The 19,617-nt window shown below is 40.5% G+C and overlaps 1 protein-coding gene across 19 annotated transcripts in view; it reads left to right on the top strand.

The window, feature by feature from the left end:
* Positions 1-19,617, top strand: part of LOC105487581 (afadin, adherens junction formation factor) — a 142,446-nt gene that overhangs the window by 113,014 nt on the left and 9,815 nt on the right. For 10 of the 19 annotated variants that reach the window (XM_071096181.1, XM_071096180.1, XM_071096187.1 and 7 more), the window contains 7 exons: positions 837-902; positions 1,110-1,183; positions 1,692-1,810; positions 4,468-4,662; positions 5,293-5,384; positions 5,732-5,917; positions 8,563-9,564. In XM_071096181.1, the coding sequence (XP_070952282.1) occupies positions 837-902; positions 1,110-1,183; positions 1,692-1,810; positions 4,468-4,662; positions 5,293-5,384; positions 5,732-5,917; positions 8,563-9,564 (1,734 nt within the window). Of the gene's footprint in view, positions 1-836; positions 903-1,109; positions 1,184-1,691; positions 1,811-4,467; positions 4,663-5,292; positions 5,385-5,731; positions 5,918-8,562; positions 9,565-11,862; positions 11,899-19,617 lie in introns of all 19 variants that reach the window. The other 9 variants (XM_071096175.1, XM_071096176.1, XM_071096177.1 and 6 more) reach the window with 1 other exon arrangement.

Genomic DNA, 19,617 nt, shown 5'->3' with positions numbered 1-19,617 from the left:
ATTTTTACTCTTACCATACAGTGCCTCACAGTGATTGAAATGGATTTGTATTTGCCTTCAATCGATGTGACCTAAGGAATTATTCTCAGTTGTATAATATTGTCCATAATATCTAAGTAAGATTTCATGCATAGGACTGCTTTCTTTGATAGTTGCAATAAATTACCCAAAATTTTTATTGTTATAGGGTTAACTTTAGTATAGTCATGATATCCAAGTAGAATATTGGTGATTCTGAAAGTAATTGTATATAGTACTTAAGTCTAGCTAACAGAATTTTATTCTTTCATAATATATCAATTCTATGTGAATTGGGTCTTGTTGCTTTGATATTTATTTACGGTTACAGTACATGAGTTATAATACTGATTATTTTCTGTATGATTTTCTCTTACTAAGTTCCTCTTACTGTTAGCCACAGAAGTTTTTTTATCGTTTAAAATCCTAAACTATATGTATGAAAAGAACAAGGGTATAAGGGAGGATATAGGTAAATGGTGAAATGTAAAAATACTGTACCAAGTTGCTTTTTGTATTAAAATGATTAATAGTATATATCATGCAAGTAGTTCTTAGTTCACTTACACTTGTGGCTGTTCAGAACTATTCTTAAATTAACTTCAGGATTCCAAGTCTCTATTTTAGTCTCATCATTAGCTGATGCATGAATAACTGATTTTTCGTAATTCTGATTTTCATGTAAAAATGAGAACCAGGACTTTGTTGCAGTTACCTGTGTACATGTTGGGTGGTTTTATTTTTGTTTTACTTTCCTGCATAGTGCATTTCTTACAGTATATTTTCAGTGCAGTGTTTTTGCCTTGTTTTTGCAATAGGGTGCTGGTCAAGATAAACTAGGAATCTATGTGAAGTCGGTTGTGAAAGGAGGTGCTGCAGATGTGGTCAGTATCATTTTGAAAGAAGTAAATTTTCAGTGTGTCATATGTTCAGCAAATGATGTGAGAGATTCTGCTGATACTTTTAGTTATGTAACACTACACAGTGTTTGTTGGAAGAAGAAACAGGGTATCTACTCATTATTACCTTTTCTTCCTCCATCTCTCTGCTCTCCACCCCTAATCCATGCACACACCTGTGGATTTGCCTAGGATGGACGTCTAGCTGCAGGTGATCAACTCCTCAGCGTGGATGGACGAAGTCTGGTTGGACTCTCTCAGGAAAGGTATCATTGGTTTATTTGCTTGAAGCTTAGTATTAGCGTTTTTAGGTGATTTTTGCATTAAATATTGAAATTGGAAGATGAAAACTATGCTAAAACATGCTCATACTACTCTTTACCTTTTTTAGTGTACATGACATTTCACTTATCAAATTATAGATATATATTTTAATCTAGTACAGTTTCTTTGAAACTTGAAAGAAACATACTCTTAACACTTCAAATTTCTGAATATTATCTTACTATTCTTAATATAACAGGAGATGTGTTTGCCTATTTTCATAGTCAGTTTTAAAAGGAGAAAATGGGTAGTGAGTAAGCTGTCTGCAAGTCAGAACCATAAAAAATAAAAAAAAATTAAAATTAAAAATAAAGAAAAAGTCAGAACCATTACTCAAAATAATAGATGAGGCTGTGGAACATGATTTTCAGTTGCTGTGATCACAGCTATTCATGACAGAGCAGGCACTGCGTTTTCGTTTTTCTTACATGTGTAATCTTCTTCTCCTAGGGCAGCAGAACTCATGACAAGAACAAGCTCTGTGGTGACACTGGAAGTAGCAAAGCAGGGTGCCATCTACCACGGTCTGGCCACCCTTCTCAATCAGCCATCCCCCATGATGCAGAGAAGTAAGGACCAGCAGGGAGACAGTGGCCAACTGTCAAACAGTGTTCTACAGTCATGGCCTCTTTGAATAGTCACAAAACCCCATGGAGGAGGTAGTGGTGTTACTATTGCCCTGGTTTTAAAAATAAAGAAATTGAGAATGCGAGCGCTTCAGCACAGTGCCTGGGATTCCCATGTGAGCCTTGTGACCTTGGAACCCACACCGTGAGTCACCAGGTCCCCTCCCTGTCACCAGGATTCCCCACAGGGCTTCACCCCCACAGGGCTGGTTGACTGCTGGTGAGCTTCTGTAGGCCCAGCACATGGTAGGTGCTCAGTAGAGAATGAATGTGACATGTTAAGGATGAACTGGGAAAAAAACTAGAGAATGAATGAACGGATTTTCAGTTTTGATAGGCAGACTCAGGATTTAAAGTGTTTCAGTTCTTCACTGAAGAAATAGGCATTTATTTGTATATGTGTAGTTACCTTAGTCCTGCATTTGCTGAGATACGGCATGATGATCTCATTCTGTATACAGTCATGCATCACCTGGCAAGAGGGATCCATTCTGAAAAATTCATCCTTAGTTTATCTCATCATTGTGCACACATCACAGTGTACTACACAGACCTAGATGGTGTAGCCTGTTGCTCCTAGGCTGTAGACCTGCACAGCATGTCACCCAGCTGAATACTGCAGGCCACTGTAATTCAGTGAGAACACAGCTCAACATAGAAAAACTACAGTTAAAAAAAAGGTGTAAAAGAGTAACGATGCTAGACCCATCAAAGGCCACTTCTCCTGAGTGGGGCTTGTAGGATGGAAGTTGCTCTGGGTGCGTCTGCGAGTGAGTGGTGAGTGAATGTGAAGGCCCAGGACATGGCCATAACTCCTGTAGACTTTATAAACACTGTACACTTAAGCTACACTAAATTTACAAAAATACATAGTTATTTCTTTAATAATACATTAACCTTCTCTTGCTCTTAACTTTTTTACTATATAAAATTTTAAATTTAAAAAAAACTTTTGACTCTTTGGTGATAACACCTAGCTTAAAACAGAAACATGTTGTACAGCTGTACAAAGTATTTTCTTTCTATACTTACTCTGTAAGTGATTTTTAAATTTTTTTTAAAATTTATCTTTTCATCTTTTTGGTTAAAATCTCGTACATAAGCACACACATTAGCTTCAGCCTGCACAGGGTCAGGATCATCAGTGTCACTGTCTTCTACCTCCACATCTGGTTCCACGGGAAGGTCTTCAGGGGCAGTGACATGCCATGGAGCCATCACCTCCAGTGGTGACGATGCCGTTTTCTGGAAGGCTTCCTGATGGACCTGCCTGGGGCTACTTGACCATTAACTCTTTTTATAAGTAAAGGGAGCACACTCTAAAATAACAATAAAAAGTATAGTATAGTAAAATATATAAACCAGAAACCCAGTTGCATATTACATTATCAAGTATTATATACCATGTATAATTGTATGAGCTATACTCGTATACAGCTAGCAGTACAGTCTGGCATGACCATAAACACGAGGAATCATTGTACTACAACTACACTGGCTAAGATCATTAGAAGATAGGGATTTTTCAGCTCCGTTATAATCTTAGGAGACCACTGTCATGGATGGGGTTCATCATTGACCAAAATGGGCTTATTTGGTGCATGACTGTAATTCACTTAAAAATCTTTTATTTAAATAATTTATTTTTTGGAACTGTGGTTTTATAGCTACATCAAAAAGAATCTCAGGATAAAATCAATACAAATTTAGGGCTTTTAATTAGTTCAGACACAATAGGAGAAAACCATTTTGATTCATAGCACACCTTGTTAAATGTATACATAGACTTCTAAATATGGCCTTTATGGCTTTCTCCTCCGTAAGGCAGGATTCTAGAAACCTCACAACCCAGAACCTCAAGTTGGTACCTAATAGTAACAAATCACAGCCACAGCCAAGGCGTCAGAGAACCTGACCTGCTGCTTATTGAAGCAAACACACACCACCCAAGGGGCATCTCAGCAAAACCTAGTGTGGTATTGTCTGCCTTGCTCAGCATGTTTTTTACTTTTTGTGTAACATAGAGCCTAACATCTTGGTTGTCTAATTTCTTAGTTTGTGGTCATTTAAAAGAAGCAAACTAGAATGTGAGTTAGAAGCCACACAGAGGGAAGCTGTGAACAGGAGATGATAAACCAGGGTGAGCAAGCACAAAGGAGGAGAACTGACAGAAGCGGAGGCCGTCAGGAGCAGAAGGCTCATGTCACATGATGGCTGCTCAGAACGGTGACACTGGGCGATTAAAAGTTCAGATCTTTTTCTGTGAAGTCAGGAAAGCATATTTATCTTTATTTAGTTTTTTTTTTAAAAAGATACTTTAAAAATGGTTAGATTTGTTGCTTAAAACAGTGAAGTTTCAGTTAACGAGAAAATAAACTTTGAAAGTGTTCATCTTCCCATCATTACCAATTAAGTAAAAATATTTTCTTTATTCTTAGTATATTTACTTAAAAGCTGTTTTATGATTCTGTAGGAAGAATTGACTTTATAGGGAAAATCACCTTATTTCTTATGCTAAGAACAATTCTTACGGAATTTTAATGATAATCAGGGTGTTGAAAATAAAATCTTAAGAGATACTGAATATGCTTTGATTCCAGTTTCAGATCGTCGTGGCTCAGGCAAACCCCGACCAAAGAGTGAAGGCTTTGAACTCTATAATAATTCTGCTCAAAATGGGTCTCCTGAGAGTCCTCAGCTGCCTTGGGCAGAATATAGTGAACCAAAGAAATTGCCCGGTGATGACAGACTGACGAAAAATAGAGCTGATCACCGTTCCAGCCCCAACGTAGCAAGTAAGAGTGACACTTTTTTGCTTCCTAAGTACACTCATGGTCACAGTCTGAAGTGAGAGGAGGCACTTTGTGGTTTGTTAATTATTAAAATTATTCTTTGCAAACATTGGCTAACTATGATATGGTTTTCATAAGGGATATCATTAAGTAACATTTCTCTAACAAAAACTAAGATTGAAAAACTTTAGATTCAGTTGATCCCATAAGCAAACGCATTAATAACATCTCTATTTGGGGTTGGTAAATTACCAAGAGAAACTAAAATATTTTTTACATTTTTAAAGGGTTGTTAACAGAAGAAGAAATAATAGAAAGATACTCAGCAGGAGACAAAGGCTCACGAAGCCTAAAGTATTTACTTTCTGGCCTGTTACCAAAAATGTTTACCAGTTCCTGGCCTGATACACAGAGCTACAAAGTTTTTTTTGTAGCTCTGGGCTGTGATGATTTGAAAGATGGACATGGATATGACAAGACCTGATTTCTCATCTGCCTTGGTTTTTTTTTTTCGTCTCTATGCTAGATAACTCACTGGCAGAATGAAGATGAATGAGGTCTTTAAGGAAATTTTATGTTATATATAGGTTGTTTATTTAATATTAAACTTTTTTTCCCCCCTGACTTGAACAGATCAGCCTCCTAGTCCTGGAGGGAAAAGTGCATATGCCTCTGGAACAGCAGCGAAGATAACATCTGTCTCTACTGGAAACCTCTGCACTGAGGTCAGATTGATAAGCAAAAGGCTTCTACTGCACTTCCACACTTAGGGTTCCCTTGGGACATCTCAGTTACCCAGTACAATTTTTACTCTGAATTAGCATTGATTATAATTTCTAAATTTGCAGTGTTTTATCTTTTGATTTTTAATATACTAGTCAGGTAAATCAGTTTTAAATTAGTAAGTCTGGGCAAAATGAAATGTTATTTATTCTCAATATGGATAAAACATTTTTTAATGCAGTATTTAACATATATACTATTTTTAAAATTTTAAAACAGATCAGTGAAAATCAAGTTAGTCTGTATGGTTGTAAAAAGCTCACTTTTCTTTGTTCTTCACATTTTACAGGAGCAGACGCCTCCGCCTAGACCTGAAGCCTACCCCATCCCCACTCAGACGTACACCAGAGAGTATTTTACCTTCCCAGCTTCCAAATCCCAGGATCGGATGGCTCCTCCTCAGAACCAGTGGCCAAATTATGAGGAAAAGCCACATATGCACACAGATAGTAATCACTCCAGTATTGCAATTCAGGTTAGAAATCAAAGATTCCACACACTTCTCACCTCTCAAGGAGTAAACACTGAGTTCTGAGACACGATTAATATTTTCTTTTGTTTTTTTCCTTAATGGTTTTGTAGTTAAGTTTGAGGAAAAAAGGAGATAGGATAGAATACTTAATAAGAACAAGGATTATTCTCTGATGTTTGATTAACAAAATGTTAGGAATCTAAGGCCTTATAATTTTTAAGACAAAGTTCACTGATTCTAGAAGTGAGAAATTAGAACTCACGTGGTATATTTTGTACTCTATCAGTCCCTGCCCTGCCTGTGGGAGCTCATGGTGTGGCAGGGAAATGAGACAGACACATCAGACCCAGCATGGTCAGTGCTGTGGGAGAAGAGGCCCCAGCAGGGGATGGAGCTTCTCAGTCTCAAACGAGAACCTGGGCACAGCCATATGCACGGAAGGGCCTTCCAGGAGGAGGGAAAGGCACAGAGATGTGTAGTAGTTCAGCAGGAACCCTGAGTGGAGGTGAAGGAGGTGGCGAGATCTAAGGCAGTGAAGATAGGTGGGGCCAGACAGAAGGGCTTGACATGACAGCTAAGGAATTTGGATTTTTGTCCACATTAGTAGATGGGAGATGCCAATCTGAGTAGTTAAGCTCGGAACGTTATCAAATGTGGTTTTCTTTTTAGAAAGATAACTGTATGGTGAAAGATTGGGAGAAAAAATTAAAGATATACTTAAAAAGAGGTGCAGTCTAGATCTTTGTAACAAATACATGCTCTGGATCGCAAATGCTCTGGGAATTCTGAAGATCAGCCTTCTTAGAGTGGTTGGAAAAGACATTCAGAGTTGAGATGGGATTTGAGCTGAGCCTTGAAGAATGAGAACAGTAGGCAGAGGAGAGAGGATTGCACTGAGATAGACACTGTGATACACATGAGGAGGAGCCTGTTTTCTGAGGAAAGAAAATGCTTCTCAGGCCACAGATATTGGCCGTCAGGAGATTTCATCTTGGCCTTTTGTCTGGTGTGCTGGTCCATCCTGCTGTTCTCCTAGGTGGGCCTGATCACCTGCAACGGCCCAGTCTTGGGAGTTTTGGACACACTCTGTCACCAAAAGCTGGAGTTCTCTGGGAGGAGGTGTCTTTCTCCAAATTTCTCTTTAAAAATTGAGTAATTTTGTGCCCTAGTTCTTCTAGTATTTTTTGTTAGGACTCAGTAGAATCTGCTTCCCATATGTCAATACAATCCAATTTGTAGTGCATACATTGAATCCCATTTTTATGCACAGTATTTCCTGTTCTGTGGGACTGGCATTACGTCTTCACATTTATAGTATACAGCTGCTACTTGTTTCTACCTCACAACATGGGTAAACAATACCTAGAGGAGAGAATTGAGGAACTGTGCAGCAGGCCAGAGTGTGGAATGAAAAGTTATGATGGGGTTTAAGCGGGGAGGTGGAGAGTGCAAGCCAGCAGCCAGGGCCAGTGCAAAGTCTTAAGGGAGCAGAGAAGTGACTCAGGTCAGCCCTTCCAGCAGCAGGGAGTGGCGGTAGGTGCACAGTCTCTGTTTTTATGTAGTCCATAGATTTCGTACCCAGTAATGAGACTCTCTATGTACTAAGTAAAGCTCTAGCAAAATGTTGGGAGTAAATGTTCGGTTTTTCTGTGAGACTACTGGTTTTTGAAGTGATACTTCATCTTTTTTGTTGGTTTGCTTTTTAAGAAAAAGGAAATAATTTGTTTTTCCGATTTACATCTTTAATTTGTGTTCATTAACAGGGCAGGAAAAAGATGTTTGATTCAGACCTCATAGTGATCATGTTTATCTGAGTAGACTCCTTTCAGATGTGCCATTTCTCAGATTTTAGACTAGCCCTTTGCAAAAAGTGTACTCACTTCTTTTTCTCTCTGTTTGTGTGTCTCATTTCTCTGTCTCTCTCACACACACATACACACACCCCTACCTTTGTGTTCAACAAATTTATACCAGTACACTTTAGACCTTTCTGATATTGGAGCGGATGTATCTCAGATGTGTAGGACATGTCCTTGCATTACTATGCACAGCTCTGCCACAGAGCCCAGAAAGCCATTCCTTAGCTTGTAAAATGCAGAAAGTCACGGATGGTTAAATGTTTAACATATAATAATTACTCGTAATAGTAATTAGAGAAATACCTGTTGTTGATTTTTACATATTATGAATAAACACACTCATTGCTTTGAAGTCCAAGTCGCATGTCTGGTCCCTGCGCTGGAGATGGTGCAGGGCACTGCAGGAGGGTGAGGAGGATGAGGATGGGCACTGGCACCAAAGGGCCTCAATGCAGAGAGAAAGCGCAGCTTTTCCTTTTTAATTTTAGTCGAGACAGAGACTGTGTTATCCAGGCTGGTCTCAAACTCCTGGGCTTAAGCAATCCACCCACCTCAGCCTCCCAAAGTGCTGGGATTGTAGGCCTGAGCCACCACGCTTGGCTGCTTTTCTCTTTACACAGATAAATTCACTGTTTTTCCACGTTAGCCAATGAGCCTTGCAGGGCAGTCTCAGTCTCTTTCTGTACAGTCGTTTAACAGTTTTTCTTCTGTCTGAAGATAAAATGTCTGTGGATATTTGGTAATTTCTAGTAAATGGCTGAAATATAATAGTTCTTTTTCTTTTTCCAGCGTGTTACACGTTCCCAAGAAGAACTTCGAGAAGATAAAGCTTACCAACTTGAGCGGCATCGAATAGAGGCAGCTATGGACAGAAAGTCTGATAGTGATATGTGGATAAATCAGAGCTCCTCATTGGACTCCAGTACATCTAGCCAAGAGCACCTGAACCATTCCTCTAAGTCGGTCACCCCTGCTTCCACACTGACCAAAAGTGGCCCTGGCCGTTGGAAAACACCAGCAGCAATACCGGCCACCCCTGTGGCCGTCTCCCAGCCAATCCGAACAGACCTGCCTCCGCCACCCCCGCCACCTCCCGTCCACTACGCCGGTGATTTCGATGGAATGTCCATGGATTTGCCTCTCCCACCACCCCCTTCCACCAACCAGATAGGACTACCCTCTGCGCAGGTGGCTGCTGCCGAGCGGAAAAAGAGAGAGGAACATCAGCGTTGGTATGAGAAGGAGAAGGCCCGCCTGGAGGAGGAGCGGGAGAGGAAGCGGAGAGAGCAGGAGAGGAAGTTGGGCCAGATGCGCACTCAGTCCCTAAACCCTGCTCCGTTTTCTCCCCTGACCACACAGCAGATGAAGCCCGAAAAGCCTTCCACACTCCAGCGGCCCCAGGAAACAGTCATTCGGGAGCTACAGCCTCAGCAGCAGCCCCGCACGATCGAGCGCAGGGACTTGCAGTACATCACAGTCAGCAAAGAGGAGCTTTCCTCGGGGGACAGTCTGTCTCCTGACCCATGGAAGCGGGATGCCAAGGAGAAGCTGGAGAAGCAGCAGCAGATGCACATCGTGGACATGCTGAGCAAGGAGATCCAGGAGCTCCAGAGCAAACCGGACCGCAGCGCCGAGGAGAGCGACCGGCTGCGCAAGCTCATGCTGGAGTGGCAGTTCCAGAAGAGACTACAGGAGTCGAAGCAGAAGGACGAAGATGACGAGGAGGAGGAGGACGACGATGTGGACACCATGCTCATCATGCAGCGCCTGGAGGCTGAACGAAGAGCGAGGGTAAAGGGGAGAGGGCTTTGGCTGTGCCCATCTGTGGTCCCTATTTCACCTTCTACGTGTTTCCCATGGGGATAGCTAGACACCCCCCCCCCATGATGATAAGGATTAAAAGGGCCCCTAGGCTTATACTATTTTATTCTATGTGTTACTCTTGGCTGATGTTGTAGAGAAATGAGTCAGGGCTATAAGGCTAAATTTTTTGAGACGTGCTTTGACAAGTATTAAATACAATTCAAATGGAACTTGATTGTTTTCATTAGCAAACTCATAATTATCCTTTTCCTTAACACTTCCAGTTGAGAAAACAAGTATTTGTTAATGACCAGTAATAATCTTGATTGGGGGTAGGCAAAATTTTTCTTCCAGGGCCAGATTGATACTTTAGGCTTTGCAGGCCATGTGGACTCCGGCAACCCCCAGCTCTGCTGTTGTAGCAGGAAAGCAGCCACAGACACAAGTAAACACATGGGTGTGTCTCTGTGCCAATAAAACTTTATTTACAGAAACATAGGGCCGATCACTGGCCCCTGGTCTTGTCAGCATTTTGTGGTGGTTAACAAATGAAAGTGTTCAGATCATTACATTTATAGTCATTACCAAAAAGAATCTTCACAGTAGTTGTACTGTTGATGAAGCAAGCATTTGTTAAGGTAATAAACAGTTATATTCCAATTGTAGCATAAAGCTATTGAGAACTGATTTTATTCTTATTTCTCTATAGTATGAAAATGATTTTTGTTTTAAATAAATTCACAAAAGTAAAATTTAAATTCATTTAACACAACAAATTGTTATGCAAAAATTTTAGGTAAAAGCAATACCTTGTTACTCTATAAAGAGAACTGGTAAGAGGCATTTACTGCTATCAATTTGGGCATTTATTAATATTAATTTATAGAGAATGCTATTGACCATTTTGTGTTCATGAGTTTTAGTGACTTTTTTCTTTTTTAAACAGTGTGTGTGCAATATTCTGAGAAAAGATATCCAGAGCCATGTTCTTTTTATCTTCTGGATTCTGTTTCTAATTTCAACTGTTTTTTATGCAGTTTATGGTAAAGCTCTACCAGGGGCTATTAGGTCAGACATTTTAATCTTTCTATCTCACAATGAAATTTAACCTTAGATAATAATTTGTGAGTCCTTAGATCCTTAGAGCCCAGTAGTGTGATTCTTTTTCGATTTGCTCTGTGAATTTTTCCTGAAAAGTCTCTCTCACACATACTTCTTAATATATACATATCTCAGCCAAAATGTGTATATATATAAAACTTTGCCCAATTCAGCTTGAATCCCCTTAGACACTTAAGTTTCTTAAATGAGGCCAAAGTGTGAATTATTACATTGTTTTACTACTATTTTTATTAGTATTTCTCAAGTCATCAGTAGTAAACTTCCTGATGAGTAGCTGTGTTTACTGTAAGCACTGTTTTATTTGAAAAACCAACACCTAAATTAATAGCTATTTTACTTTAAAAGTAGCTTTAAAAATACGGTACTTTAAAAGTACTATGCATTTCCTGTTCAGGATTCTTGGAGTGATTGCCCCTCCCCGTCGAAGCTCTCTGGAAGGTCCTGGGCCTGCTGGTGTCAGGTGCATGCTCCTCTGCTCTGGCCAGTGTCACTCGTGGGTGCACTCAGATGGATTCATTAGTAACCTAAGGATGTGCACGGCCTTGTGTCGCCCACACCCCAAAAGATGAAAGAATGTCTTTTCCTTCACTGCATTTTCAACTCTGAATATACAACTGTTGTGTATGGCAAAATGAGTCAACAGTGTTAGCATTTCTTATTGTTATAACTGTGTCCTGACAGTAATGAACAGTTAGCCTTGTAGTATTTCTGGAAGTGTCCTTTTCTGTGAGGACTCAACTTTTATTGAAAGGTCTCAGAGCTTTTCCAAATGGGTTAAAACACTGAATATTTCAAAGCCTTTTAGTATGAATTGTGATATTTGGAAAGTTTCTCATGAAAATTTAGTAAAAAATATTTGTTTTTTGCTTAGTAGTTCTGTTACAATTAGTATCTTAGTCTCCAAATAAGAAAGTTAAGGGAAATTTTGCTGTTTTTTATTTTCTATGTATCTTAATGATGAAACTCATTTAATACCATGTGGGCATTTTTCTGTTTCTGAATACAGAAGTTAGCGTGCAGTTCTTTACCTTTCTCATCAAGTTGTTGAAACACAGATGACGCATGATAGTGAGAAAATATGCCGATGGCAGATTACAGGTCTAAACCTAACTTTTTTTTCCACACTTCATCTTTCTTTTTTTTTTCTTTCTCTGTTACCTGCAGCAGACTGCTATGCCAGCAATCTCTGTTCTAGATTTGGTATGTTCTTGTTTCTTTCCCTTTGGTGCTTTTTTCCTGTCTTGATTTTCTTTTCTTTCAGTGGTGGCTGTTTTATGTTTTCAGTAGATCCAGTTCTCCTTAGGGGTGTCCTCCATCAGGAGATGGAGTCCCTGACACTTTAGAAGCATGCCTTTGAATGTTCCTAGATCTAGTTATCCTTTGCTTTTCTCCGTTAATTTTAAGTGTTACTGTTTGTTTATGGTTTTGACCTTTTCTCAGTTTCAGTCATAAATTGATTCCGTGTATTCTTATGTAGTCATAAATACATGAGCAAATGAAATAAATTTTGCAATGAGTAATCTATTTCATTTTTTTTACATTAGACATAGATTTTAAACCTTCAATTGTTATAAACTCAGTTGAAAGGGTATTGACATTAGTAGCCAGTTAAGATATAACTGTCTATTGGTAGAGTAAGAGATTTCCAGTGAACATGTATGTATTCTGTGTTTTCTTTAATAATATAACGTGGATTTTAATTGAGTTTATCAGCCATGCCAATTTATCAGTCTGCTGAGAAATATTTGAGGTCATGGTCTGTTGTAAATTCAAAGTGTTTATTGTCGTGTTGGGGAAGTTTGGCACATCATTTAGGGCCCATTATGCTTGTGTGTGGTGTTTTTATCACCTGCTAGACAATTAGACTCTGATATATTTATATAAACTTGAAGACAAATTCTAGTCAACTTCTAAAGACAAAAGCCAATATCAGACAGTACATTTAAAACCCATGAATCAAGGTTTGACTTTAATGGCCTTTTCGCCAAATACTAGTCCCCTTTTCCTTTCCCCTCTCAGTCTAGCGCAGCGGCAGTAATGCCTGAGAGGAACCTTTCTTAAGAACGCCTCCCCTCCTTGGTGATTGGAAGGCGCGTTTTCTGAGCTCTGCATTGTTTTTTTCTTACATGAAACAAAGATTTTAAAAGTATATGTTTTTCTCCCTACTTCTTTGTGTGTTTTGGTGTACATAGGTGTGGCTGGAAGATACTAATCAGAGTCACCTTAGTGTGAGGTATTCATTCAGCAAATACTTGCTCAGCATTGAGCAAGTGCTGACCTGAGGCACTGAAGATACCAGCCAGCTCTACAGGCCCAAAGAGAATTTCTTATACTATGAAGAATCCTATGACACATGAACAGTAAAATAATGCTTGCAATAAGGTTTTTGTTCCATAGAAATAATTCAGAGGGTTTCTTTCTTTAAAAGATAATTATTTTGAGTATTAATATTGATCTTAACCACATGTTTCTGAGCATTTCTTAGCCCAGTTCCCCAGTAAATATTATTAATAGCACCTCATTATTTATAAAATTAGTGGCTGGGCACGGTGGTTCATGCCTGTAATCCCAGCACTTTGGGAGGCGAGGCAGGTCAATCACCTGAGGTCAGGAGTTCAAGACCTGACCAACATGGCGAAACCTCGTCTCTACTCAAAATACAAAAATTAGCTGGGCACAGTGGCAGGCACCTGTAATCCCAGCTACTCAGGAGGCTGAGGCGTGAGACTTGCTTGAACCCAGGAGGTGGAGGTTGCAGTGACCAGAGATTGCACCACTGCACTCCAGCCTGGGGGACAGAGCGAGACTCTGGCTCAAAAAAAAAAAAAACTATAGAATTCTTGCTATGTAAGAATTGGCAGGTTACCCTAGGAGACCCTCTTCTGTGAAGATATTAGCCCTCTCCTTAATAAGGATAAGGGCAAATATGTGACTATATAGGGAGCGACGCTACCCAGTGTGGTTCTTAAGATATTTTCTTAAGACACATCACAGGATTTTCAGGTAGGTAGTCAGATAAATGAGGCAGGTCCTTTCCTGTTTGGAAGCAGCTGAGTTTCATGAATTTGGGAGGCTGCCTGCACTGGTTTCTGCTCTTCCCTCTGGTCTCTCGGTGACCCGTCATCCCTGGCGGTCCAGGGCGTGCCTTCTCCATCCTCTGTGCTCACTTCTGACCTGAGACGGTAGCACCATTTTGATGCCAGCAATGTCCCCATTTGATTTCTAGTCCAAACTTCTCGCACACTAAAGACTCAGATATCCACCTGCCCATGTAACATTTCCACATGGAGTCAAGTAAGACTTTTGGAGTGCAGCATGCTCAAAGTGAAATCTTTGTCTGCTTCACTCACCTTGCACTGCTCATCATCCTGCCTTCAGCCTTCCCCATTTCAGCTGATGCTTCGAGTTGCTCAGGCAGGAAACCACAGTCATGCATGACCCCCTTTTTTCTCTGTTCAGAAACTCTACTGGCTTGACCTCCTCACAACCTCACCAACCTCTGTGCCCCCGTGACCAGAGCATCTCTCCATTCCTGCCTGGGTCACTGCAAGAGACTGGCAGGACCCCTTGGTACTGCCCCCCAGTCCCTTCACAGGACAGCCTTGACGTAGTGTACAGCAGTCCCACGAGAACATCCTCACAGCCCTCCTAAGTCTCTCCCTTCACTTAGACAGGTGGTCCAAGTTTGTCTGGGTCTCATCTCCTCTTCACACCCTTGCCCACTGCCCTCCAGCCTGCCTGCCTGCCTTCTAGTGACCCTGCACACGCTGGGCCATCGGGAGGGTCCCTGCCTGTCTCCATGGCTGACTCTCTTGGCACATGCAGGTGTCTCTCAGATGCCATCTTTCCACGAGGGGCCCACCTCCCCCACTGCTTCATATTGGAGGGGCCCACCTGCCCATGCTGCTTTGTGTCAGCGGCCCACCGGCCTACCGTGTCCTGCGTGTTTCTTTGTGGACGTGCTATGCACATTACTCACCATTAGGCATGTTTGTGTCTTCTGGGTAGCGCCACCTCCATGGGAACAGTGACCTTTGTCCAAGTTTCTAGAAGAGTTCTGGAGCGTGCTAGGCAGTCGAGTGAGTGGGATCGGATTCCAGGCCAAGGTCCCAAGCTCTCGAAGGTGTGTGACCTTCCTGACTGTTGGCAGCTCAAGAGTAGAGCTGTTGCTAGGTTGTGTCCTATTTTAACGACTGAGATGGTGTGTAAGTCACGTTCATACCAAAGTCTGACTTGCTGGAGGGATCTCCTTCAGCACTAGATTATGATGAAGTCCATTGTGTCTTTAGTGCTTTTCCTTTATAGACCATGGGCAAATCCGGGACACCTGGAATTATCAGGACGTCTGTTTTCTCCCGGCAGAGTACTCTGTCCTGTCTTTGGACCTGTCTCTAACTTGAGTAGCCGGTCAGTTAGGACCATGGAGGTGGCGGTGACTGTGGCTGCAGCTTTGCCTGGCTACAGCCTCGAGAAGTAGCTAGTCTTTCCACCTGATAACAAGGTGTGTGACTCGTGCCTTCATCACTCCAGGTTGCCACATAACTGCATATATTCCTCTCACTTCCTCATGACAAACCTGTTCTATGGCAGAGCACAAGGGCCTAAGCCAGCATGGGAGAGATTGACCCAGTATCACACAGAGCAGGTGAGAGCCAGGGTCTCCAAACCCACTATGGGGGAGCCTTGGCCAGTACATGTTGAATATTCCTAATCTGAAAATCCAGAATCCAAAATCCAAAACTCTGAGCACCGACATTATGCCATAAGTAGAAAATTCCACACCTGACCTCAATGACAGGTTGCAGTCAAAGCTTTGTTTTATGTCCAAAATTATTTCAAATATTGTATAAAATTACCTTTAGGCTATATATATACAAAGTGTATATGAAACAGAAATCAATTCATATTTAGACTTGGGTCCTGTTCCCAGGATATCTCATTATGTATATGCAAATAGTCCGAAACTAAAAAAATTCAAAATTTGAAACACTTCTGGTCCAAGCATTTTGGATAAGGGATACTCTGCTTGTATCACATGGATCAAGTGAGAGTGAAGGTTTTAACAGGAATTTTCTGAATTCATATTAAGTGCTCTTTCTAGGACACAAAAATGCCTCTTTTTGTAACACTGTAGTGGCAGGAATCATTTTCTTGAAATTTACTTGGTTGACAAATCTCTCAGTGGCTAAGCTCAGGTTTGTCTTGTTAACACATTTTAATAGGTCATCTGCTGACTCAGAAAACATGAGAACTCACAGGAGAAATTCCTCCCCCTTGGGGTAATACCAGTGAAAAGATGTTTTCAAAGATTTCAGTGGTTCTGCTGCTTTCCTTACTTGAAAACCCAAGCTAGGTCTTCCCGCCTATTCCACTTTCCTGTTTTTGTTTGTTTGTTTTGCGTGGAACTGTAGAAATTGGGCATACCCTCTTGAGCATCCCAGGTATTGAAGGGGTTGGATTGAAAGCCTTATAAAAATTTCAAGCAGGAATTAGTAGGAAGCCTCATTTCAGAAGTATTTCTTCAGAGAAATCTATCTGTGGGAAGTCAGACTGTATTTTGTCTATTCAAATTGGAATGCCTCTGGAATGAAAATGGGCCCTGCCCAGAATATCAAAGCTGTAGTTTAGTCGCAGTGCATCTTCAGGAAGTCTCAGTTTTACTCGAGGAATTAGGAGAAGAAATATGTTCGTATTAAAACCAACACATGCATATTACAGAATGGAATACAAAGTTTGTATGATTGCGTAAAACAGTTGCCCTAAAAGAACTTCAGGTTTCTGTTGTAGGCCACATAGAGCCACACTGTCTTACTTGGGGATTATGCTGTTTAGTCTCTGCCACAAGGGCCTTTCACCAGCTAAGCTCTAGATCTTACAACTTCTAATAAAGTGGTCATTTTACTTAAATCTGAAAAACGTGTGTGGGCTGTGCTACAGGAAGGGAGCTAGCACTTACTGAGTACCAGGTGCTGCAGTAGATGGTTTTTCCTGTGTCATTTAACACACTCTACCTCTGTGAGAGAGGATTTCGTTTTCCTGATGAGGAAGTCGGTCCCTGAGACATAGAGAAGACTTTTGCTCCGTCTGAAATCCAGGTGTTATATATTACTTACCAAAGGCATTCCAATTCAGTCATTCATTTGTCATAAATCATCTAATCAGGAGTTTTCTTCATGTTTTTGTCCTTAAAATTTTTTTAGCGTGGACATTTTTAACGGGAGGGAGCATGCGCAGAAAAAGTCTGTAGAGAAAAAGGCTTTTTAAGGGCTTTAACAGAGTCGTGTTTTTAGTAATTTGTCAAAAAGTAAAGGATGTTATGGCCCCATTTTATGTTCACATACCAGTTTCATTTTCATGATACAAAATTATAAACACACAGATCTCAACAGATAGATAGATAGATAGATAGATAGATAGATAGATAGATAGATAGATAGATAGATCGATCGATCCTGAAAATACCTGTTTTGGGGAATGTGGACTACCTCAAGCTTGCCACATACTGGCTTTCAAATCCCAGCATAGTTCTCGATTTAGAATAACTTTCAGTCTGCATGGTCTTGATTCATCGGGTAATAGTTATTTTTTAATCTATTCTGCTCTCCCCTCAGATATCACTTCCTGCAAGGCTATTTTGGTAGCACGTAACTTTTCATTCTTTTAATCAAAGTGCTAATGTAATAGGCAGTTTGCCACTGGATTGCAGGGTGATTAAATTTGTAATTTAAGTTAAAATATCCTTTAACTGTTACTGAATATAAGTAACCCATACAATTCAATGTACTGTTTTAAGCTCTTATTTTGAGTAAATTAAGAGAGTCTCATTTTTCTCATTAATGCTTTGTGAATGGTGGGAGTAAAGCAACATAGCTTTGAAGAGCAAAACAATTTATGTTTTGGAAATGGAAATATGTGAATTAGCCAAAGAGTGGAAAGAAACTGCCTTGATTACACTGGTGCTGGTTAATTTGCCTTCCTTTACGAATAGTAACTAATGAGCTGAACACGGGGAGCGGCTCCTTGCTTAGTGCGTTCCAGATTTAGAAATAGGTTTTTAAGAAGAAAATGCCTGTTTATAGATTTATAAAAAATGATGAAAATGATAATTGTTCTGATTTCTCAAAATATACTTCTATTTAAAAGAACTAATGGACTCTACCATTGTGTAACACTCTCTTGCTCCGCACTTATTTTTAATTGGGGCTAGAAGATATTAACATAACTTAGTTTGTGCTTTGTGGGATAAGGATAACACCCATATTGCATTAATGCAATTTTACATTCTACCCTAAATTACTTTTCTGTAGAATATTTAATATTCTCACTTGCTTTATTTTGCTATTTTTGTTTGGGCGCTGTTTCTCCTAGTTCTCCTAGTTTTTCTTGACCCCTGAAATCCTTGTTGAACGTTTCCATCCTTTCCTCTGGCCCCTCATGCAGGAAGCCCACGGGGAGCTGTGGCTGGTTCTGTCAACTCAGGGGCAAGGCATCACCGATGGCTTCCTTCTGGGTTCTTAGTGGCATCTCCTCCTGCTATAACCCCCCTAAAAGCCAGTCATCCTAACATCCCTCAGGGGTATGGATAGGTTGTCTTTAGAGACAGTTCAATTATTTGTCTCTTTGAGAAGGCAATTATAATTTTTTTCTAAGATGTTTTATTATTGTTTATTGACATGAAAAAGCCTAATAACACAGGTTAATTTATTCTTCCTCACCAGATACAGTGTTTTCTTCACAGAAGTCAAGGGAGAGTGAAGTTGTTAGATTTTTATTTGAAAAAAAAAAAATACAAACACGGTTCAAATCCCAGCAGCTAACATTCTTATATTTCTGCTACAAAAAATGTATAGACAAACTGCTAATTCTGTAGAAATTGAAACACATAGGAATTTTCTGTAAGGGATTCCTGAAGTGGTTAGAGATTGAACTAGATGGCTTTAAGTTTCATTTTAATCCTATAAACATTGATTACTTACTTCTTCATGATGTATGATAATAGAGCTGTGGGTGTTCCTGTAGCACAGGTCTATACAGATAAGTAAATGGAGAACACAATTTTCAAAGTTGCCATTATTTTAGACTAGAATAACAGAAAAGCTGTGTATCTGAGACAAAAAGGGTGAGTCTTTCTGTTCTTCACTGGTTGTTAATCTAGGGTTCCTCTTTAGGAAAGGTATTTTCAACCTATGGTACATAGAGATGTAAGCAGAAGGATAAAGGAGCTAAAAATTGAAAAGAAGAGACTTAGGTATTTGAAGGACATCCTTAAGTATTTGAATGATACGAAGAAAAGGTATCTTTTTGTGTTGTTTCAAAAAGGCAGAACTTGAATGACCAAAAAGACAAAAACAGTCAGGTAATGAATTGTTAACATAAGGACTTCTTGACTTGTGGTTACCTGAAAACAGAATGGATTGTATTGACTGAGAGTTCAACATTAGGTCCAGACAGAAGAGCGTGAGATAGGAGGGTGAGATAGGGCTCCTTCCCATCTCCGTTTCAGGGTCCATGGTGCAGACTGTAGGGTGCTCCCATCTCCGTTTCAGGGTCCATGGTGCAGACCGTAGAGTGCTTCCATCTCAGTTTCAGGGTCCATGGTGCAGAGTGTAGGGTGCTTCTGAGTCAGGAGGAAATTCTTGAATCCAGGGTGGGATCTGGAGGGACCTGATGGCAAAGGGCAGAGGAAAGAGAGTGGCAGGCCTTGGTCCCCAGGCAAGACCGATGACTGCCCGGCCCACTGGAGTCACATATGTTGCTTCTGTCTCACCTATGCAGAGGCAAGTGGGGGCCTCCCTCTTCTACAAGACATTCATAGTGGAAATTGAAAAGGGAGAGGGAAGGAGGTGTTTAAGCGTGTTCTGCAGGCCCATCAAGTGGGGCCTATCTGTTTGAGCCTGTTAAGTTACGTGAACGGGTTAA

This window comes from Macaca nemestrina, chromosome 5 (genome assembly GCF_043159975.1).
Source record: "Macaca nemestrina isolate mMacNem1 chromosome 5, mMacNem.hap1, whole genome shotgun sequence".
Taxonomy (NCBI): domain Eukaryota; kingdom Metazoa; phylum Chordata; class Mammalia; order Primates; family Cercopithecidae; genus Macaca; species Macaca nemestrina.
Note: the sequence above shows the minus strand (reverse complement) of the source record. Positions and strands in the feature narration are given on the sequence as shown.